Raw genomic sequence first — 17,601 nt, forward strand, 5'->3', positions numbered from 1 at the left:
TACACCTCCCTTTGCTTGCTTTGGTTAAGCAATGTTGAAATGGTATGCAACTTATGAAATCAACCTAGAAGACACTGAGCATGCGAGGATTTCCTGGCCTTTTTCTCTTCTGAAGTGTTGGCAGCTTAGTGTCTTTGAAGATCATACAGATCTTTTTCCCCAAGTCATTTTAAGGTGCTTTTCCATAGTTGATTAAATGCGGGAGACGTGGCTAAACTCTTTTGCACTTTTGTTTTGAGTAGGGAACTTCTCAGAGCTAATAAGTTGTAATGTTTTCAATGAATGTTTACAGGAGGCTCCCAATACTTAGTGTTTAGCCATGAAACCATCTATACCACCCCTGTGCTCAAATTTACTGGACTAGCATTCTAGAAAATATGCTTAGGGAAATGAGCAGTATAAACCCATACACTCCTATTTACATTTCAATACCTAAAGCAAAGGCATGGGCCCTTTCCTGCCCTCCCTCTGTCATACTTCCCACTTCTTCCATAACATCTTCTACCAGTGCTTACCCTCCTTTTTCAATTGTCAGCACTAGAAGGCTGCCCAACTTGCATAATCTTGTTAAGATTATGTGTTTACTAAATTACTGGATGAATTAATAATAAACCCTCACAACCATTTGCCTCATTTCCCCCACAAAGAAATTGTCCTTTGTGTTCTTTAACAGTGATGACATCTATAAGAAAATGTTGGTTAGTGTGTCGAACAGCAAGCACACAGCAAGTCTTGGCCAAATGATTGTTTCAGTTCCCCTGACTCCCTTTGTTGATGGAGGCCATTACTCTTTTGTGTATGGTTGGTCACATTCTCAAAAGGATTCGGAGTCTTTATATTGTGACTGTGTAAACACGAGATTTGCAAAATGGGTGTCTCTACATTTACTGTATTGTTAGGGGCTTTAAAAAAATTATTTTTTCCAGAAATTGCATCTAGCTTACCTTTCTCATCTTGTCACTTAGCTACTAAGAGATGGAGGGTGTGTGTGTGTGTGTGTGTGTGTGTGTGTGTGTGTGTGAATTTCACATAGAACCTAGCCCAGGATATAGAGACTAAGAGGAATCTGAGATGGCTTCTGAACTTAGGCTGTAGTTAGTTTCTTTCTCCATTTTTCCTAATGTTTATCTCACTCATTACTCCTGTCTGTGTACCTCTGACCAAAAAGCTGATGTGATGTATGTTAATTCATGTGCTCTGGATGGCTTGCTCATTTGAAGTCATAGTAAGTCAAAGTAAGAGAGCCTGGTACTTCTTACTGAGCAGAGATTGGAAACTGATTACTTGCTTATAAAAGCAAAGAATAGTTTCGTGCTTGTGTATAAGGAATGTTTCCTGGACTAAAGGAAGTGGATCTATCTGTATCAAAACCTGGTGATCCTAAAGGAAGTATTCAAAAAGATTCTGCTTGGTCTCTTTACTGTGAATGAGACTAGAATTACTTTTTTTAAAAATATATTTTTCTTTTTTAGTTGTTTTAGTTATTTTATTTTGCTTTAGTTATTTTATATTTGGTGCTGAGAATTGAACCCAGTGCCTCACACATGCTAGGCAAGTGCTCTACCACTGAGCTACAACCCTAGCCCTAGAATTACTTTTAAAAGTTTCATAACACCTGGTGTCAAGGATGTCTGGTGTGGGGGAAAATTGTGCCGTGGGCTCAACTGGGCCTTGAAATGATGTTGAGTCAGTTCTTCAAATAGGGAAAAAAAAAAAAAAGATACAAAGAAGAGACAGGTGACTTTTAGGTAGGGAAGGAGAACTTGAATAAAATGATTCAGGGCTTTGAAACCAAATGGAAAAAGGCCAAATATTCTCTATGATTGTTGGACTTCCATCAATAGTACAAAACTGCTTGGTGACCTCTTGTTAATTGAAGGAAGAGAGGTCAGCATTTTCCCATCACGTCCTCTCTGGTTAATTCTCAGCAGATGTTGTGTTATATATTAAGACCTTTTATTTCTACAATTAAGGAATGAGGTTGGTGATGGCTACCTCCATTTTAGAAATAAAGAAACTGTTTCTTGGAGGTTCAGTGGCCATGTCTCAAGAATGAAGCTAGAAGCCCACTTGGGCATAGATGTGATTTGACTAGTCTTGATTATGTTTAAAGAAGATCATTGGAAAACCATACTTTAGTAGGCAAACTTTACTATAACAGGCCAGATATTGAAAGTTTATTGTGAGCCCTGTGGTGTTTGTTATTACAACTCAGCTCCACATTTGTAGTAGGAAAGCAGCCATAAATTATTTTTAGATGGATGGGAATGGCTGGCCATCATTTGCTGACTCCTGTCCTAAAGGGGTAAAACTTATTGGGAGAAGGTTATAATGCTGGTGTGTCTTGTCAGTAAGAAACATGAATATAAGCTTTGCATCTGACATGTGGAAACTGCCAGGTAATTATTCAATTAACCAGATCTATAAACATATTTATGTTGGATTGAACAGATATAAGCAGACTTACTGTATTAGGGGAAAAAATGGTGAGGTGTTCAAACAGGGGCTCTTAAAACTACGTGGCTTGTTAGAACTTATGAACTTTGAATGTCTTTACCAATGTGGGGGCTACAGGGTGTAGGTTAAGGTGAGACCTATTTGAAGACACAGGACTGATGGCATTTTAGCATGTTCTTCTAGGACATAAAGGAGATTATGAGTTGTGAAGGAACAACCAGTAAGCTGTAGCAATTAATTATAGTGGTGTGGACAAAAAGATCAAAATGTCACACACACCCTTTTGCGGAGGGGAGCAGTAGGTATTAAACTCAGGGTCCTAAAGTTTGAACTTGGATGATCAAAAGAAGAGTAGAATTGCTGTCAGCAACAGGATGCCATAACTGAACTCTGGAATCTTGAGAAGAGAGCAAGCAAGATTGGATTTTGCACATAATTGAAGATAGATTGCACTTTAGTTCTTCATCCCTTGCTCCTTCATGTCCTTTGATTTTTTTTTCCACTGTAGTATTTTTCCTTCCCCTGAAGTGTCATTAAGAAATATTTCTGGTTAAGTCAATCACCAAGTCAACAATATTGTATTGGTGGTTGTGGCCAAACTTGACTATTGTGCATATTTAGGCAATAAGTACAGAGGTTTCCCCCCACCTTCCCTCCATGCTGGGGATTATCCAGGACCTATCATATGCTAGGCAAATATTCTACCCTGGAGCTACACCGCCAACCCCAAGGTGTTGGACTTTTATAGAAGGGACCCTTTGTTAAGTAACTGCCTTTCAACTGGTCACATCTAAAGCTCAAGTCTTGTCTTGTAGATCAAATTCACGTTATTCTTTGTGATTGCTTAAGAAGGAGATTCTGAACAAAGTTTTAGAACACTTGACTGTGTTATGATCATCTAACATTCAAAATAGTGATTCTCAAGTTTATCAGGTAAGGGGAATGTGAAGACCAATGAGAATGCCTGCCACACCTTGTCATCCTCACACAGATAATTTACCATCCAGAGTAGAAATAAACCTGAGCCTTTGGGTTGGCAATAGTTTAGCCAAAGTTATTCTGAGAAGATTCTGGAATGTAAGTTCTGGCATTCTGCTCCCTTTTATGTTTGATGTAAGTTCAGATCACAACTGAACACAGCCCTTTTTGATTGATAAAAGCATGTCAACTATGGGCAAAGAAATTCAGTGTATATGCTGGAAATGAAAACATTTTAGGGCAAAGATATAAGACCATGAGTTATTTGAGGAAAGGAAATTTGGTGGGCGAGGGGGAAGTTCACGTTTAGCTCATTAGAAAAGAACTGAGGAGGTACAGGGAGTGAGGATGGGAGAGGAGGCAGCAAGGAAGGGTGACTGGGAGGCTGGAATGACAGGTTCAAATGGAAAGTTCTGTTGCTGTGTCTGTGCCTCTCTACGAGCCCAGTGGCAAAGAACAAAGCACTGTGGCCACGGACGGCACTGGGAATGTAGTCTCCAAAATCTGTGCTTAAAGGTCTCAAGGCATAGACTGTTATCAAAAGCAGCACATTCTTATATAAAGCAAAGCAATTTTATCCTCTGATATAATGTTTGACTTTGGCTGTTTAGCACTGAGGGCTCTGGGGAAGCAACGAAAGCCCCTTAAAGTATAGCAAAACTGTCCCAAATGTAATACCAACAAAGCTTGGAAGAATTGTTGTTACCTGAAATTCCTTTTAAGTTAGCTTTGAGTGGATCAAAAAGATCGGTGACTCCCCAAGCACTTAAAATGCTCTTTAAGTTGAATTGATTTTGGATCCTAAATCTGAAAAATAAGAACAAACCATCAACTTTCATTTGGAATTTCTACTCAATGTGCTTCATACACACCACACGAAGTCCAAAGTTCTAACGTGGAAGTCAGGGTCCACCGGATTTCATTTCAGCCTTATCTTTGATTGCTCCTTCCTGTAAGCACTGCCCCTTGACCAGTCTGACTGCCCACGGCTGTTTCCCATCTGTGTTCTTTTGCTCAGGCTGTTCATTCCAAGTTTCCCCCTTTTCCCTTAATCACCTTTTAATTATTAAAGATTCCTCCACTGTTACCTTCTTCTCTTCTCTCCAGATGTTTTGTGACCTTGGTTCGTTCTTAAAGCTCCATTAACATTTGTTCTACTCTAATGTATAGAACATTCTGCTTCCTATTACCATTCTTCATGATAAGCTACCCACAAAAAGAGGTTATCCATGTTCATTTTTCTTTCTTAGTAATATTTAATGAGCGCTTACATTGTTCTAGGCACTATGACAGAGCTTTGTATGGATTATCTCATTTCATCTTCATATGACTCTTATTATTATCCTCACATTACAGATGGAAAAAGTGAGGCTGCCCAAGATGATCTAGCAAGGACGCGGGGGAACCTCAATTCAAAGCGAGACAGTGTGAGTGCAGAGTCCCAGCTCTGATCATCTGCACTTGCTACCTCCTATTTCAGGTGGCATCACACACATAGGTGCCCAAAAGAAGTGACTGACCAATTGACAATTAATAAAGCATCTCACTTACTGTGTTTATATTGGATAAGACATTTTCATGTTTGCTGTGTGTAGTGTGTGCCTTGATGCAGAGCAGAGAAACTTGGTTATCCTTTTGAGCAGGAAGTATCAGCACACCAACTTTACAATATTTCCCCAGGGGTAAGGCCTTAAAGATTTAACCACTGAAGGATCCTTTCAATGGGATGCTGCTGTTTTTCTTTGGAAAAGAATTTTGAAGTGGAATTTAGATTTTTTTTCTATAAACCAGAAAGTGCCAGAGAGTAAAAATACTGGACAGGACTATTTGATATCAAAGGTCTTCATTGCTATATGAGACAATGTGACTAATGTTTTAAGCAAAAGTAGCAGACTTTCTCATCAAAGTGTCTTTTGGACTTTCAGAATAGTTTCAAAAAAAGGTATGTGCTGCCTTCATGTATGCTGACATTTTTCAATGTCTATCAATGACCACCTCTTCTGAAATTTTCTGAAGTACTTAAACATACCTTTCAAGAACTCTAAATGCTGAAACATAGTGGTTAAGAGTATATGTTTGAGAATCTGGAGCCTGGGTTTGAATACTGGCCCAACCTCTTTCTAGGTGAGGGAGTAGTTAGTTCACCTCTGTTGCAAGTGACTTCACTTCTCTTTGCCTCAGTATCCTCATCTATAAAATGAACATAAGAGGGGTTCTTGTTTGTAGGGTTGTGAAGGTTAAATGAAGTATCCTTGTCAAGTGTTCAGAACAATGCCCAACACAGCCTGTGTACCTATTGTTGCCATTGTGGTTTTATTGATGTTTCTCAAAAGATATTGAGAAAGAGTTATTGTCTCTTTGAAACCAAGTATAGTGATTAGGATGGGTGATAAAACTGAATTTTTAGTAAATTAAGAACAGCAGTGAAAGGGAGGTATAACTACAAAAGATTAAAGTGATTTTCTTATATGACTACGGAGGTAGATCAAGAAGAAATGCTATAAAAACAGCTTGAGTAAACAAAAAAAATGCCCTTTACCAAAACTAGAAAAAAAATATGAGAAGAAAACTATAAATCAATATCTCTTATGAATATAGATGTAAAGACCACACCAAAATACTAGCAAATTGAATCCATACCATATAAATCACATGATAATCAAATGAGTTTTATCCCAGGAATTTAAGATGGGTTCAACATATGAAAATTAAGATAATGCACCAGAATCAGAATAAAGAACCAAGATCACATGATCCTCTCAACAGGTGCAGGAAAAAGCTTGATAAAATCCAACACCTTTTAATGATTAAAAGCAATCATCAAATACTCAACCAACTTGGGATATGAGGTAACTTCCTCAAATTGATGAGGGGCATCTACAAAAAAACCCCGCAGCATCATAGTTTGTGGTGAAAGACTGAAATCTTTCCCTCTAAGTTCAGGAACAAGCAAAGGATGTCTACTCTCACCATTTATGTTTTACCTTGTACAGGAAAATTACACAGGAAAAAGAAATAGAAGGCATCTAGAAAGGAGAAGTAAATCTATCTACTTTCACAAATGACTTGGTTTCGTGTATAGAAAGTCCCAAAGAACACACACACACACACACACACACACACACACACACACACACAAATGATTAGAACTTTAGAACTAATAAATGAATTTGTCAAAGTGGCAGGAGACAAAATAAAAATATAAAAATCACTTGTGTTTCTGTACACTAGCAATGAACAACATGAATGAAATTGGGAAAACCATTCAAGGTTGGTTCAACAAACAAATCAATAATATAATTTATAACACCAATAGACTTAAAGATAAGAATTACATGGTTATCTTAATAGATGCAGGGAAAGTATTTGACAAAATATAGCATCCATTCATCTTCAAAACACTAGAAAAACTATTGTAAAAGCTATATATGTTAAACTCCAGACCAACATCATTTTGAATGGAGAAAAATTGAAAGCCTTTCCTCTAAAAACTGGAACAAGATAAGGAGGCCTTCTTTCACCATTTCAATTCAACATAGTCCTTGAAACTAGTCAGAGTAATTAGGCAAAAAAAAAAAAAAAGAAAAGGATACAAATAGGAAAAGAAGAGCTCAAGCAATCCCTATTTGCTGATGACATGATTCTATATTAGAAGACCCAAAAAACTCCACTAGAAAACTTCTACACCTCATGAATGAATTCCAAAAAGTAGCAGGATATAAAATCAATACCCATAAATCAATTGTGTTCCTATACCTCAATGATGAATCATCTGAAAGAGAAATTAGGAAAACTATCCCATTCACTATAGCCTTAAAAGTAAACAAACAAACAAACACTTGGGAATCAATCTAACAAAAGAGATGAAAGACCTCTACAATGAAAACTATAGAGCACTAAAGAAAACTGAAGAAGACCTTAGAAGATGGAAAGATCTCCCATATTCATGGATAGGATAATTAATATTGTCAAAATGGCCATACTACCAAAAGTGCTTTATAGATTTAATGAAATTCCTATTAAAATTCCAATGACATTCTATGACATTCTTCATAGAAATAGGAAAAGCAGTTATGAAATTTATTTGGAAAAATAATAGGCCAAGAATAGCCAAAGCAATACTTAGCAAGTGAAGCAAGAGGCATCACAATTCAGCTCTTAAATTATGCTTCAGAGCTGTAGTAACAATTTCACTTACAATAGAATAAAAAGGAATAAAATACTTAGAAACAGATTCACCAACGTAAGTGTAAGATGTGTCCAGTGAAAACTACAAAACATTGCTGTAAGAAACAGACCTAAATGAAAGACATCCTGTATTGATGGCTTGAAACACTTGTTATTAGAAACCAATATTCTCCCAAAGCAATCTACAGATTCAACACAGTCCCTATCTAAATTTTACTGATCTTTTTGGAAGAAATTTATAAGCTGATCTTAAAATTCATATGAAAGTACAAGGGGCCAGGAATAGCTAAAAATCTTGAAAAAGAATACAGTTTAAGGACACATGCTTCCTGATTTCTAACTTTCTACAAAGCCACAGTAATCAAAACTGTATGGTACTGGCAAAGGTTCCAGATGTTTATGCCAATAGAACAGAATTGAGAGTCCAGAAGTAAACTCATACATTTGACAATGAATTTTGACATTGGTGCCAGGAAGATAGTCTTCAACAAACAGTATTGAGATAAGTGGGTAGCCATATGTAAGTGAATGATGTTAAACCTTTATATCAGATCATAAACAGTGACAGTTGAGCATATAGGTTGAAGTGCACAGGTCCACTTATATTGGATTTTCTTTCTTTTCTGGAGATTTGTAATAATTTGAAACAAACCTCTCTTAGTCTAAACATATAGTCTAGAAATACCAAAAATATTATGAAAAAAGGCATGAATGCACAATTTTATATACAGAATAATCTATTTTACCATTTACTATCATAAGATATTATGATAATAATATCTTATGATATTATATATAATAATATATTGTGATATTATAATCTATTATATATGATAATATAATCTATTATATATGATAATAATATATTATGATATTATAATCTATTATAAAACTTAAAATTTATCACAACTTAGGCATATTACAAACCACTGTATATGGCACCATTTGTAATCCAGAGAAACAAAAACAAATGCAAAGATGGAGTATAAATCATAACTATGTAAAATTAACTGTAGTACATGTTGTTCTACTGTGATGCTTTTGTAACTGCCTCTTGTTACTGCAGTGAGCTCAAGTAGTATATTAGCTTACAATTCCACGTGACCCTGTTCATCTCTGCATGAGCAGGTCTTTTCTCCAGTACATTGTGTATCTCCATAAATAGTGATTGCTAGCACATTTTTCACCATAAATAATATATATATTATACAAAAAATTTTGTTAAACAACTTTACATCATTGTTAAGACTTCTGGTCAACAGCAAGCTATTAGTTGTTAAGTTTTGAGTGAATCAAAAATTATATGCAGATTTTCTACTGCAAGGGGGTTGATTCCCCTAACTCCCATGTTGTTCAAGGGTCAAGTATATAATAATTAATTCAAAATGAATCAAAAGCCTAAATGTAAGAGATAAGCCTATGAAACTCTTAGGAAAAAAGCATAGACATTATCTCTGTGTCCTTGGTTAGGCAATGGTTTCTTAGCCATGGCATCAAAAGCACAAGAAAGAAAAGAAAAAAAAATAGATGAACTGAGCTTCATAAAAATGGACAACTTTTGTGCTTTAAAGATGAAGAAATTGAAAAGACAACACACAGAATGGGAGACAATATTTATAAAGCATATATCTAATGAGGGTCTAATATCCAGAATAAATAAAAAATGATTACAACTCAACAACAAAGATAAACAATTTAAAAACGGGCAGAGTTAGGTGCAGTAGCACATGCCTGTAATCCCTGTGGCCTGGGAGGCTGAGGCAAGAGGATCACAAGTTTATAGCCAGTCTCAGCAACTTAGCAAGACTACATCTCCAAATCAAATATAAAAAAGCTGAGGATGAGGCAGCGAGTAAGCACCCAGGTTCAATCTCCATTTCCAAAAATAAACAAACAAAAATGGCAAAAGGATCTGAATAGATTTTTTTCTCAAAAATGCATAAATGATCAACCAGTGAATAAAATATTTCATACATTACTAGTAATTAGTGAACTACAAATAAAAGCCACAACAAGATACCACTTCATAACAACTAAGATGCTTTAATAAAAATTGATGGACAGTAGCAGATGTTGATAAAAATGTAGAGAAACTGAAACCCACAGATAAGTCATGGGCATGTAAGATTGTGTAGCCACTTGGAAAACATCCTGGAAATTCCTCAAAATGGGTTTCCACATGACCCAGGAATTCTCTTCCTAGGTGTATATCCAAGACACTTAAAATATATATCCACACAAAATACATGAATTTCATATACATGTATTTTTCAATCCAGAGAAACATAAACAAATGCAAAGATGTTATGGTTTGTTTGGCAAAAAGTGGAAATCAACAGAAAAGTGTCTTAGACCTCCAATGTTTATGAATTAATAAATTTATAAATTATAATTTAAAACATAATTTTGTAAATTTAAAACAAACTTAAACAAAATATAGTATCCATGCAACAGAATATTATTCAACTACAAAAGGACTTAAGTAGGGCTGGGGATATAGTTCAGTTGGCAGAGTGCCTTGTATGCACAAGGCCCTGGGTTTGATCCCCAGCACCAAAAAAAAGACTGAAGTACTGATTCATGCTGTAAGGATGAACTTTAAACTTTACGTAAGTGAAAGAATTCATATACAAAGAACTACATGGTATGATCTAATTTACATGGAATGTCCAGAAGAGGCAAATCAATGGAGAAAAGTAGACTAGTGATGGCCTGGGCCTGGGAAGAGGGAACTGAGGAGCAATGGCTAATGGGTGTGGGGATTCTTTTCTAGGTGATGAAATGTTCCTGAATTAGATAGTAGCAATGGTGGCACAATTTTGTGAATATATTAAAAACCAGTGAATTGTGCATGTTGAGAGTGAATTTTAAGGGGATTAAAAAAAGAAGAAAACAACTTTAGAAAAGTATAGACCACCCATGATGATGATTAACAAGTCTTTAAAGGGGGCAAAACTTGTTTTGGATATATGAAGTCTGGTGGATTTTAAAGACTGTGGTATAGATATGGTTTGGATGTGTTCCCCAAAGACTCATGTGCTAGAAGCTTGCCACAGTGTGATGGTGTTGAGATGGTGCAACCCTTAAGAGGTGGGGCCTAGTGGAAGGTGATAAGGGATTAATATAGTTTTTTGCAGTTAGTTATCAGGAGAATGTGTTGTTAAAAAAAAAAAAAAAAAGCAAGCCTGGTCACCAAATCTCTCTGCCATCCTGTTCTTCCATTGATCTCTCCCTCTTGCATGGGCTCCTGCCATGATGCCATCTGCCATATTGAGATGTAGCCAGAAGGCCCTCACCAGAGCTGTGCTGATGCCAGCACTATGTTCTTGGACCTCCAGAACTGGAACTAAATAAACCTTTTTCCTTTATAAAGTGCCCAGCCTCATGTATTTTTTCAAGCCAATAAAAAACAGACTAACACATGACTAACTTCCTACTATGTTGACCTTATCACCAAATGTTTTATTTATCAAATGTGTATTTGGTATTATTAGTCTTTGTGGATTACATGGTCATGGATGTACATGATCCTTAAACACTCATTCTTAGTTTTCTGGTTATTTCTTTAATATGATAATCATTCCTAGGAAAGACTAATGGTCCCTATGTATTTTATTCTATTTCTTTATAAGTAAATGGTTACTTTGGAAGTTAGACATCATAATTCATCCAGAATCTACTAATGCACTGCTTGGTTATGTTTAACCCCAAAACACATCTCATTGTCACACAATTTTTGCGTTGATCCCAACAGTGTATAAAATGTTTTGCTCTTGTGCAGTGAAAACTGCATGCTGACTGCAGAGCAGGCTATACTAAATGATGAATGAATGATTTGAGGGAACTAAAGGTAATTAGTTGTTCAAAAGTTGACTTTGGGTCTACTATGGTCCATAGTTTATATCTAAACCTAGATTTAAAACAGTTTTAATTTATTTTCAGTTTATTCCCTAAAGGCATTAAAGCTAAATTAAAAAAAATATTTAGTTTTGCTTGTGAAATGTTCTTATTTTCCTAAAAATGTCTACCCTTCTTGAGTAAGAGGCTTGATAGACTTAGGGAGATCTTAAAAACTTTTATCGGAATGAAATCAAGTTATTAACTAACAGTTGGTTCACTAAGATCCCTGCCTTCTCCCCCTCCCTCCCCTGACCTCCAATGTTTTTCAGGATCCTTGCTGGAACATTTGGGACTCCTAAGGCAGAATTGGAAGACAGTGGAGATTTGGGGCACATTTTTTTTCAAGGGAGCGGCACTGGGCTTCTTCCCCTGTCCTGAGAACTGGTTGTGGCATGAAGCTGGAGGCCGAGCATCTGGTCTTGGGAAGACCCCCCAGGAAGTAAGTTCACTTCAGTCTGTGCCATGAGCAGTGATTCTGAAATGCACTCCCCATGATCTCCTCCCAGGGTCTTGCAGAATCCTGGAACTGGCCTGGGGATTCAGCAGGTCAGCAATTACCTGTGTCAGAGGAGCCAGGGGAACCAAACAGTGCCAACCCTGGGAAGAGACTGGAGAGTTCTCAATGGAGCTGCACTTTTCCCTGGGGCCCCCTGCTTACATCAGCTGCTTCAGGAAGAGGCAGCCAACTTTATCCTAAGACAGTGGTGAAACCCTGCAGCAGGCTGCTTTTTCGCTACGTTTAACAACAATAGCCTCTTCCTCTCTTCACTGAGCTTCTCTTAGATATAACAGGAAGATAGGGTCTGCTTCTGCTCCACGCCACAGAGATCTGTTGAAATATCCAGGCTTGGGGCTTTGGTAGTCTGAATATTTGGTTTTAAGAGAGAGACTATATCTTAGAGTTCAGTTCACCTTCTGCTCTGGACTGTGCCTGATCCCACTTTAGATCTTGGCCCTAACTCACTGGGTCTCTGTATGTTTTCGTTCCAGCACACAGGCTTATTTTTAACTGCTCAGGGAAGAACTGCCAAGGCCACTGCCCTTTCCTGCTGAGAGCCCTGGCTGTGGAGTGAAAGCTAGGCCACCAGTGGATGGAGCATGACATCACGTGGCAAAGGAGGCCCTGGACAGCGACGCTTTCCTATTGCTGGTCTACAAATCTATTATAAATTCTCTCTCATCTCAACTGCACCAGAGAAGCTCAACATTTAAAGAAATCTTTGGTGGGATCCCTTCATAAAATAATGAGTCTTGTTAACACTGTGCTTTGGAAAAGCAAAATCTAGTGCTATTATTTCATTCGGAAATTTGTATGTGTACTTATTAGGGTTTCTTAAAGGAGGGATTCCCTCTATTTAGGACCAGTAAGAACCTTCCACACAGAGACTTCAAGTCTTACATTTTTATGCCTTAATTTGGCTTCTGATTAGAATTTTATTTGGTTAGTTTCATAAGCCATCTTACCTCTTTGGTTTGGGGAAAATGATAGTTGTATTACTCTTTAAGATATGGTAAGATTTGGGGCACATTCTTTCAAAGGAGCAACACTGAGCTTCCTCTGCTGTCTCAGAAATTGGTTGAGGCATGAAGCTGGAGCAGGGGGTGTGGGAGCATGATTTCAGAAAAGGGTGCTGGGTCAGGTGGCAGGGTGGCAGCAAACACAGATGACCTGGCAGGAAGACCCAGTGAAAACAGAGTGTCTTGGGGCAGACCCTGGGAAGTAAGTTCATTTTGGTATGTGCCATGAACTGGTCAGCATTGTCTCTGAAATGGACTCAAACTCTAGGGTAATTTCCCATTGTCCTAAGCTCTGGAGGAGTATTAAACAAGCCAGTCCAGTGGGTAAAGAGAGATGCTTGAATCAGACCACTTGGCTCCAAATCTGGGCCCCGTGGATGGCTGTAAAGTGGATGGAGCCACTTACCTAGGGAGGAAAATGTCCATCCTGGTTCTTCTCAGCCTGGTGGTCCAGAGGTGGATGACTCTGGCTGTGAGGTGTGGTTCAATGTGGCCCAAGGGGGCACCTCTGTCACGGGGCAGCACAAGGAATAGACTTGCTGTGCTTCCCAGGTAAGGTAGCTCCAGGACCCCCACCTGATGGCCTGCAGTGTCCTGGAACTGGCCTGGGGATTCAGCGGATAACGAATTAGCTCTGTCCTGGGAGCCAGGGGGACCAAATAGTGCCACACTATGGGAAGAGGCAGGTTTACAGGACTGTAAATAATAGAATAGAAGATCTTCTTGCTCTCAGGGAGCAGCATGAGGCTGACGACTGTTGAGTGACGTGGTCCCTTCACTGATCATAAGGCCTGCAGTGGCTGGGCTGGATGATGATGATGGCACAGGGTAGAACCATATACCCTATCTTAAAGGGGAAGCCCATTCAGTCCTGGCCTGGGGACCCAGGCCTTTTGTGCCAGATCTCCCTATCTTTCAATTAAAACTCTAAATCCAAATTTCCTATGAGATTTCCCCACCTTTAAAGCATGACACAGACCGAAATAAAAACCATGAGTCCAGTCTAGATTTGACCTGGAGACGGACCAACCTGTGAACTAAACAAACAGGTCTGAGGAAGGGCAGCTGGGAGCCCATGGACAATGAATATGGCTGGCTGGGGACAAGTCTAGGCTGCCAAGCAGAGCATAATTTCAAAAAAGTGTGATGGGTCAGGTGGCAGGTGGCAGCAGACACAGATGACCTGGCAGGAAGACCCAGCAAGAGTTGCTAGTGAACAAACAGACAGTGACTGGGCCCAGTGACAAGAAAAAGATAATGAGTCATGTAGGCAATCCAGGGGGCAGCGAGCCTCAGGTGGACCCCAGCCCAGATCCCTTCCTTGGGAGGATTTCAAGACCAAGGTCTTGGCGTGTGTCAGGAAACAGCAGAGTTGGCTGCGGGTGAAGGCAGAATCTTAGGCTCAGTAGGAAGAGACGGGGACACAGTTCCTAGTGCATATTTCAGCTATTCTGTGGTTACTTATTCACTGTCCTTTGTGTGCCAGCCACCATGCTCTGCACCCTGGGTGTGCTGGGAAGAACAAAAGCCACCCAGAACCTGCCTGTCATCACACAGCCAACAGTCAAAACACCCAGCACGGTGACAATAGCAATGATAAAATGATAAAAATAAAAACCATAATAAATTGTTCTTGCACATTTGTTTATCCAGTAGACATCCTTCTCATCTTACTCGACCTCCACAAGCAATTATTGGTTGATTAAACAGATAAGTGCCTTTACTGAGCACTCACATGTGCCTGGATGGAACCAAAGCAGGACTACTTGCTAGCTTTCTAAATGCCAAAGTTCCAAAGATGCAGATTGAAATCTCACTTGTTTTTCCCTGAATAAGAACATAATGAGCCTCACAGGCTGCAGGAGGCTAAGCCTTCAGCAAGATTGAGGCTTGAGACATGGCTTTGGAGAAGTGTATAGCAAGAAGTGGGGCCTGTTCTCCCCTGCGGTGCAGGGCCTGCTGAGTCCACCACCCACAGTAGGCTGCTGGGATGGGGACCTCCAGGCATGCACCAGCATTGGGCAAACCCCACCCGCCGCACCTCTATCTCACCAAGATGAGTGACCATCAGGCAGGTGGGTACACAGAACCATGGCATTTCAGGAGCAGTGGCTGCCAAGCAGAGCCTCCTCTGGGAGGCTTTGGAAAGCATTTTAGTCTCAATCTTCCTCCTTGTTCAGCACCCATTTTATCAGAGTTCCTGCCAGGGCAGGCGGTTCAGTTCAAACATTTCTGATTTCACATTAACTCTATTCTTATTAAGTGCAGAAGGAAATGTCAAGCATGAAATTGGGTTGTGCTCCACATCTGTGTCCACACTGTCTTGTCAGCACACATGGTACACAGACCCCTTTCTCTAAGTCTTTTGCCACCTGGGCTTTCCTTTGGCCAAAGCCGTGGCCCTGACAATGGACCCACATGGAGACACATCTCAATCCTGATCCTTTGGGAGCAGAGGCCTGACCTTCCCTCCCTCTCCTGCCCACAGGGCCCCGGGCTTCCTCCCACTTCAGACAGCTTAGGGGAAGGGGCTTACCATAGTTGACCTCAGCCATTTGGTGCATCATGGGGACCTGGAAGATACGGCCACGAGCACAGGTGAAAGGCAGGGGCTGTGAATTGGTGGAGGAGAATCTCCTCCTCCACGTGCTTTGGAAGGTCATGGTGCTCACCAGTGCGAGCTGAGCAGATGCTGCGTTGATCTGCTCCCCTGGCAGGCCACCTGGGCTCTTACCTGCAAGCAGGAGAGCAGGGGTGTAAATGTACGTTATGATTGAACTGAACACAATATTTGTGTAGAGAAGGAGTGCAGAGTTAAAACAAACAAACAAGATCTTTTTTGATGTAGTATTCTCCATCTCTCTCTCCCCCCTCATGTTTCCCAGTGTCTTTTTGGTTTACTAAAAATGTTTTAATTCCCTGTCTCAGCTGCTCGTACTGCCAGGGGATCTGAGGTCACACTAGCTGCTCTCAGCTTGGGCAGTGGGAATAGAAAGTGAGAACTCAGAAGTGAGTCTGAGTCCCTGACACCTGCCCATGGGCTCTGGGGGTCAGTGAGGCATTTCCAAAGATGGGCTGCAGCCTACTTGTTAATATCCATTAATGGTGAAATATGTACACACTTCTAAAGAGCTGCTGCTGAAGACCATGCCTTTGTTCTTCCCTGAGCATTTTGGAGGGCTCCCTCTGGTTCTGTCTGAAGCCATTCTTTCTCTAGGCAGACCCCTGAGGAACTAGGTGTAGTGACAGGGAGGTGCCACATTGTGTCACCCCCTAGATCTCCACTGACCATTGTTGAGCTGTATCCCCTTCTGAGACAGCAATGTCCAGAGCATTGTCTCTGGAGGGCTGAGGTTAAAATTTCATGCATCACCAGAAAGAGGACAGGCAGACTACCCCTACAGGGACAGTTTTTTTTTTTGTCTTGGCCCTTTATTTGTTTAATAAACATATTCTTTGCATTGGGCTTTGTTCTAAATATTGGAACAAATTCTCACTGACTCATCCCTGTTATTCCTTACTTCACAGATGCTTGGAGAAGTTGGCCAATGCCATATACTTGTGATGGGCAAAGCCACCATCCTCCAGTTACCCGAGAAACCTTGAATTCAGACTGGAAGGGCCTGGCTTCAGGCTCTGCCCTTGGGATGGCTGCACTAATGGCTACCCTTTCTTCGAGGACAGATTTGTCCATGAATTGAGAAAGCAGCTAGTGTGGCTTTTGCAGGGGCAAGGGTGGGGGTGTCCTGGCAGCACAAGGAGGTGAGAGGGAATTAAACCTTTTAAAGTAAATTGACCAGATGTCATGAAACATTGGAGAAAATTGAGGAAGAATTGCAAGTACTTCAGCTCAATGAGTATATATTCTATCACTTCCTATTCTACTTAAAAATTTTTTTGTAGTTATAGATGGACAGAATACCTTTACTTTATTTGTTTATTTTTATGTGGCGCTGAAGATCGAACCCAGTGCCTCACACATACTAGGCAAGTGCTCTGCCACTGAGCTACAGCCCCAGTCCCCTATTCTTCTTTTTAAACAGCTTTGGTATTGAACGTTCTTCACATTTCTGGGTAACATGAGTAATTACCAAGGATGCTAGAGTCCCACACTCTGTGTTAGAATCCTGGCTTTGTGGACCCTGGGCAGACGGGGGCTCCAGCCTCAGTGCCTCAGTTCCTCCATTTTTAAAATGGTAACAGTACTACCACCTCCCTCCTAGGACTGAGGTGAAACTAAACTCAGATAATGAATTTCCTTCTTTCTTTGTTTTCTTTTTTTGGTACCAGGGATTGAACTCAGGGGCACCCCACCACTGAGCCATATCCTCAGCCCTATTTTGTATTTTGTTTACATTCAGGGTCTCACTGAGTTGTTTGGTGTCTCACTGTTGCTGAGGCTGGCTTTGAACTCAGGGTCCTCCTGTCTCAGCCTCCTAAACTACTGGGATTACAGGCGTGAGCCACAGCGCGCAGCTGAGAAAATGAATTTTGAACAGTGCTGAATAAATAAATTAAGTGCTCAGTAAATATTAATGATTTTCAATAAGAATTACAATG

At 39.9% G+C, this 17,601-nt stretch overlaps 1 protein-coding gene across 1 annotated transcript in view; it reads right to left on the bottom strand.

Moving 5' to 3' along the window:
- The window catches only part of SERPINE3 (serpin family E member 3), a gene marked incomplete at its 5' end in the record, with an annotated part of 35,625 nt that overhangs the window by 6,395 nt on the left and 11,629 nt on the right, over positions 1-17,601 (bottom strand). The window contains 3 exons of the mRNA XM_081288660.1: positions 4,142-4,242; positions 13,448-13,646; positions 15,578-15,775. Coding sequence (XP_081144786.1) covers positions 4,142-4,242; positions 13,448-13,646; positions 15,578-15,775 — 498 coding nt within the window. The remainder of the gene's footprint in view (positions 1-4,141; positions 4,243-13,447; positions 13,647-15,577; positions 15,776-17,601) is intronic.

The sequence above is a fragment of the Spermophilus citellus genome (genome assembly GCF_964194105.1).
Source record: "Spermophilus citellus genome assembly, chromosome: 1".
NCBI lineage: Eukaryota > Metazoa > Chordata > Mammalia > Rodentia > Sciuridae > Spermophilus > Spermophilus citellus.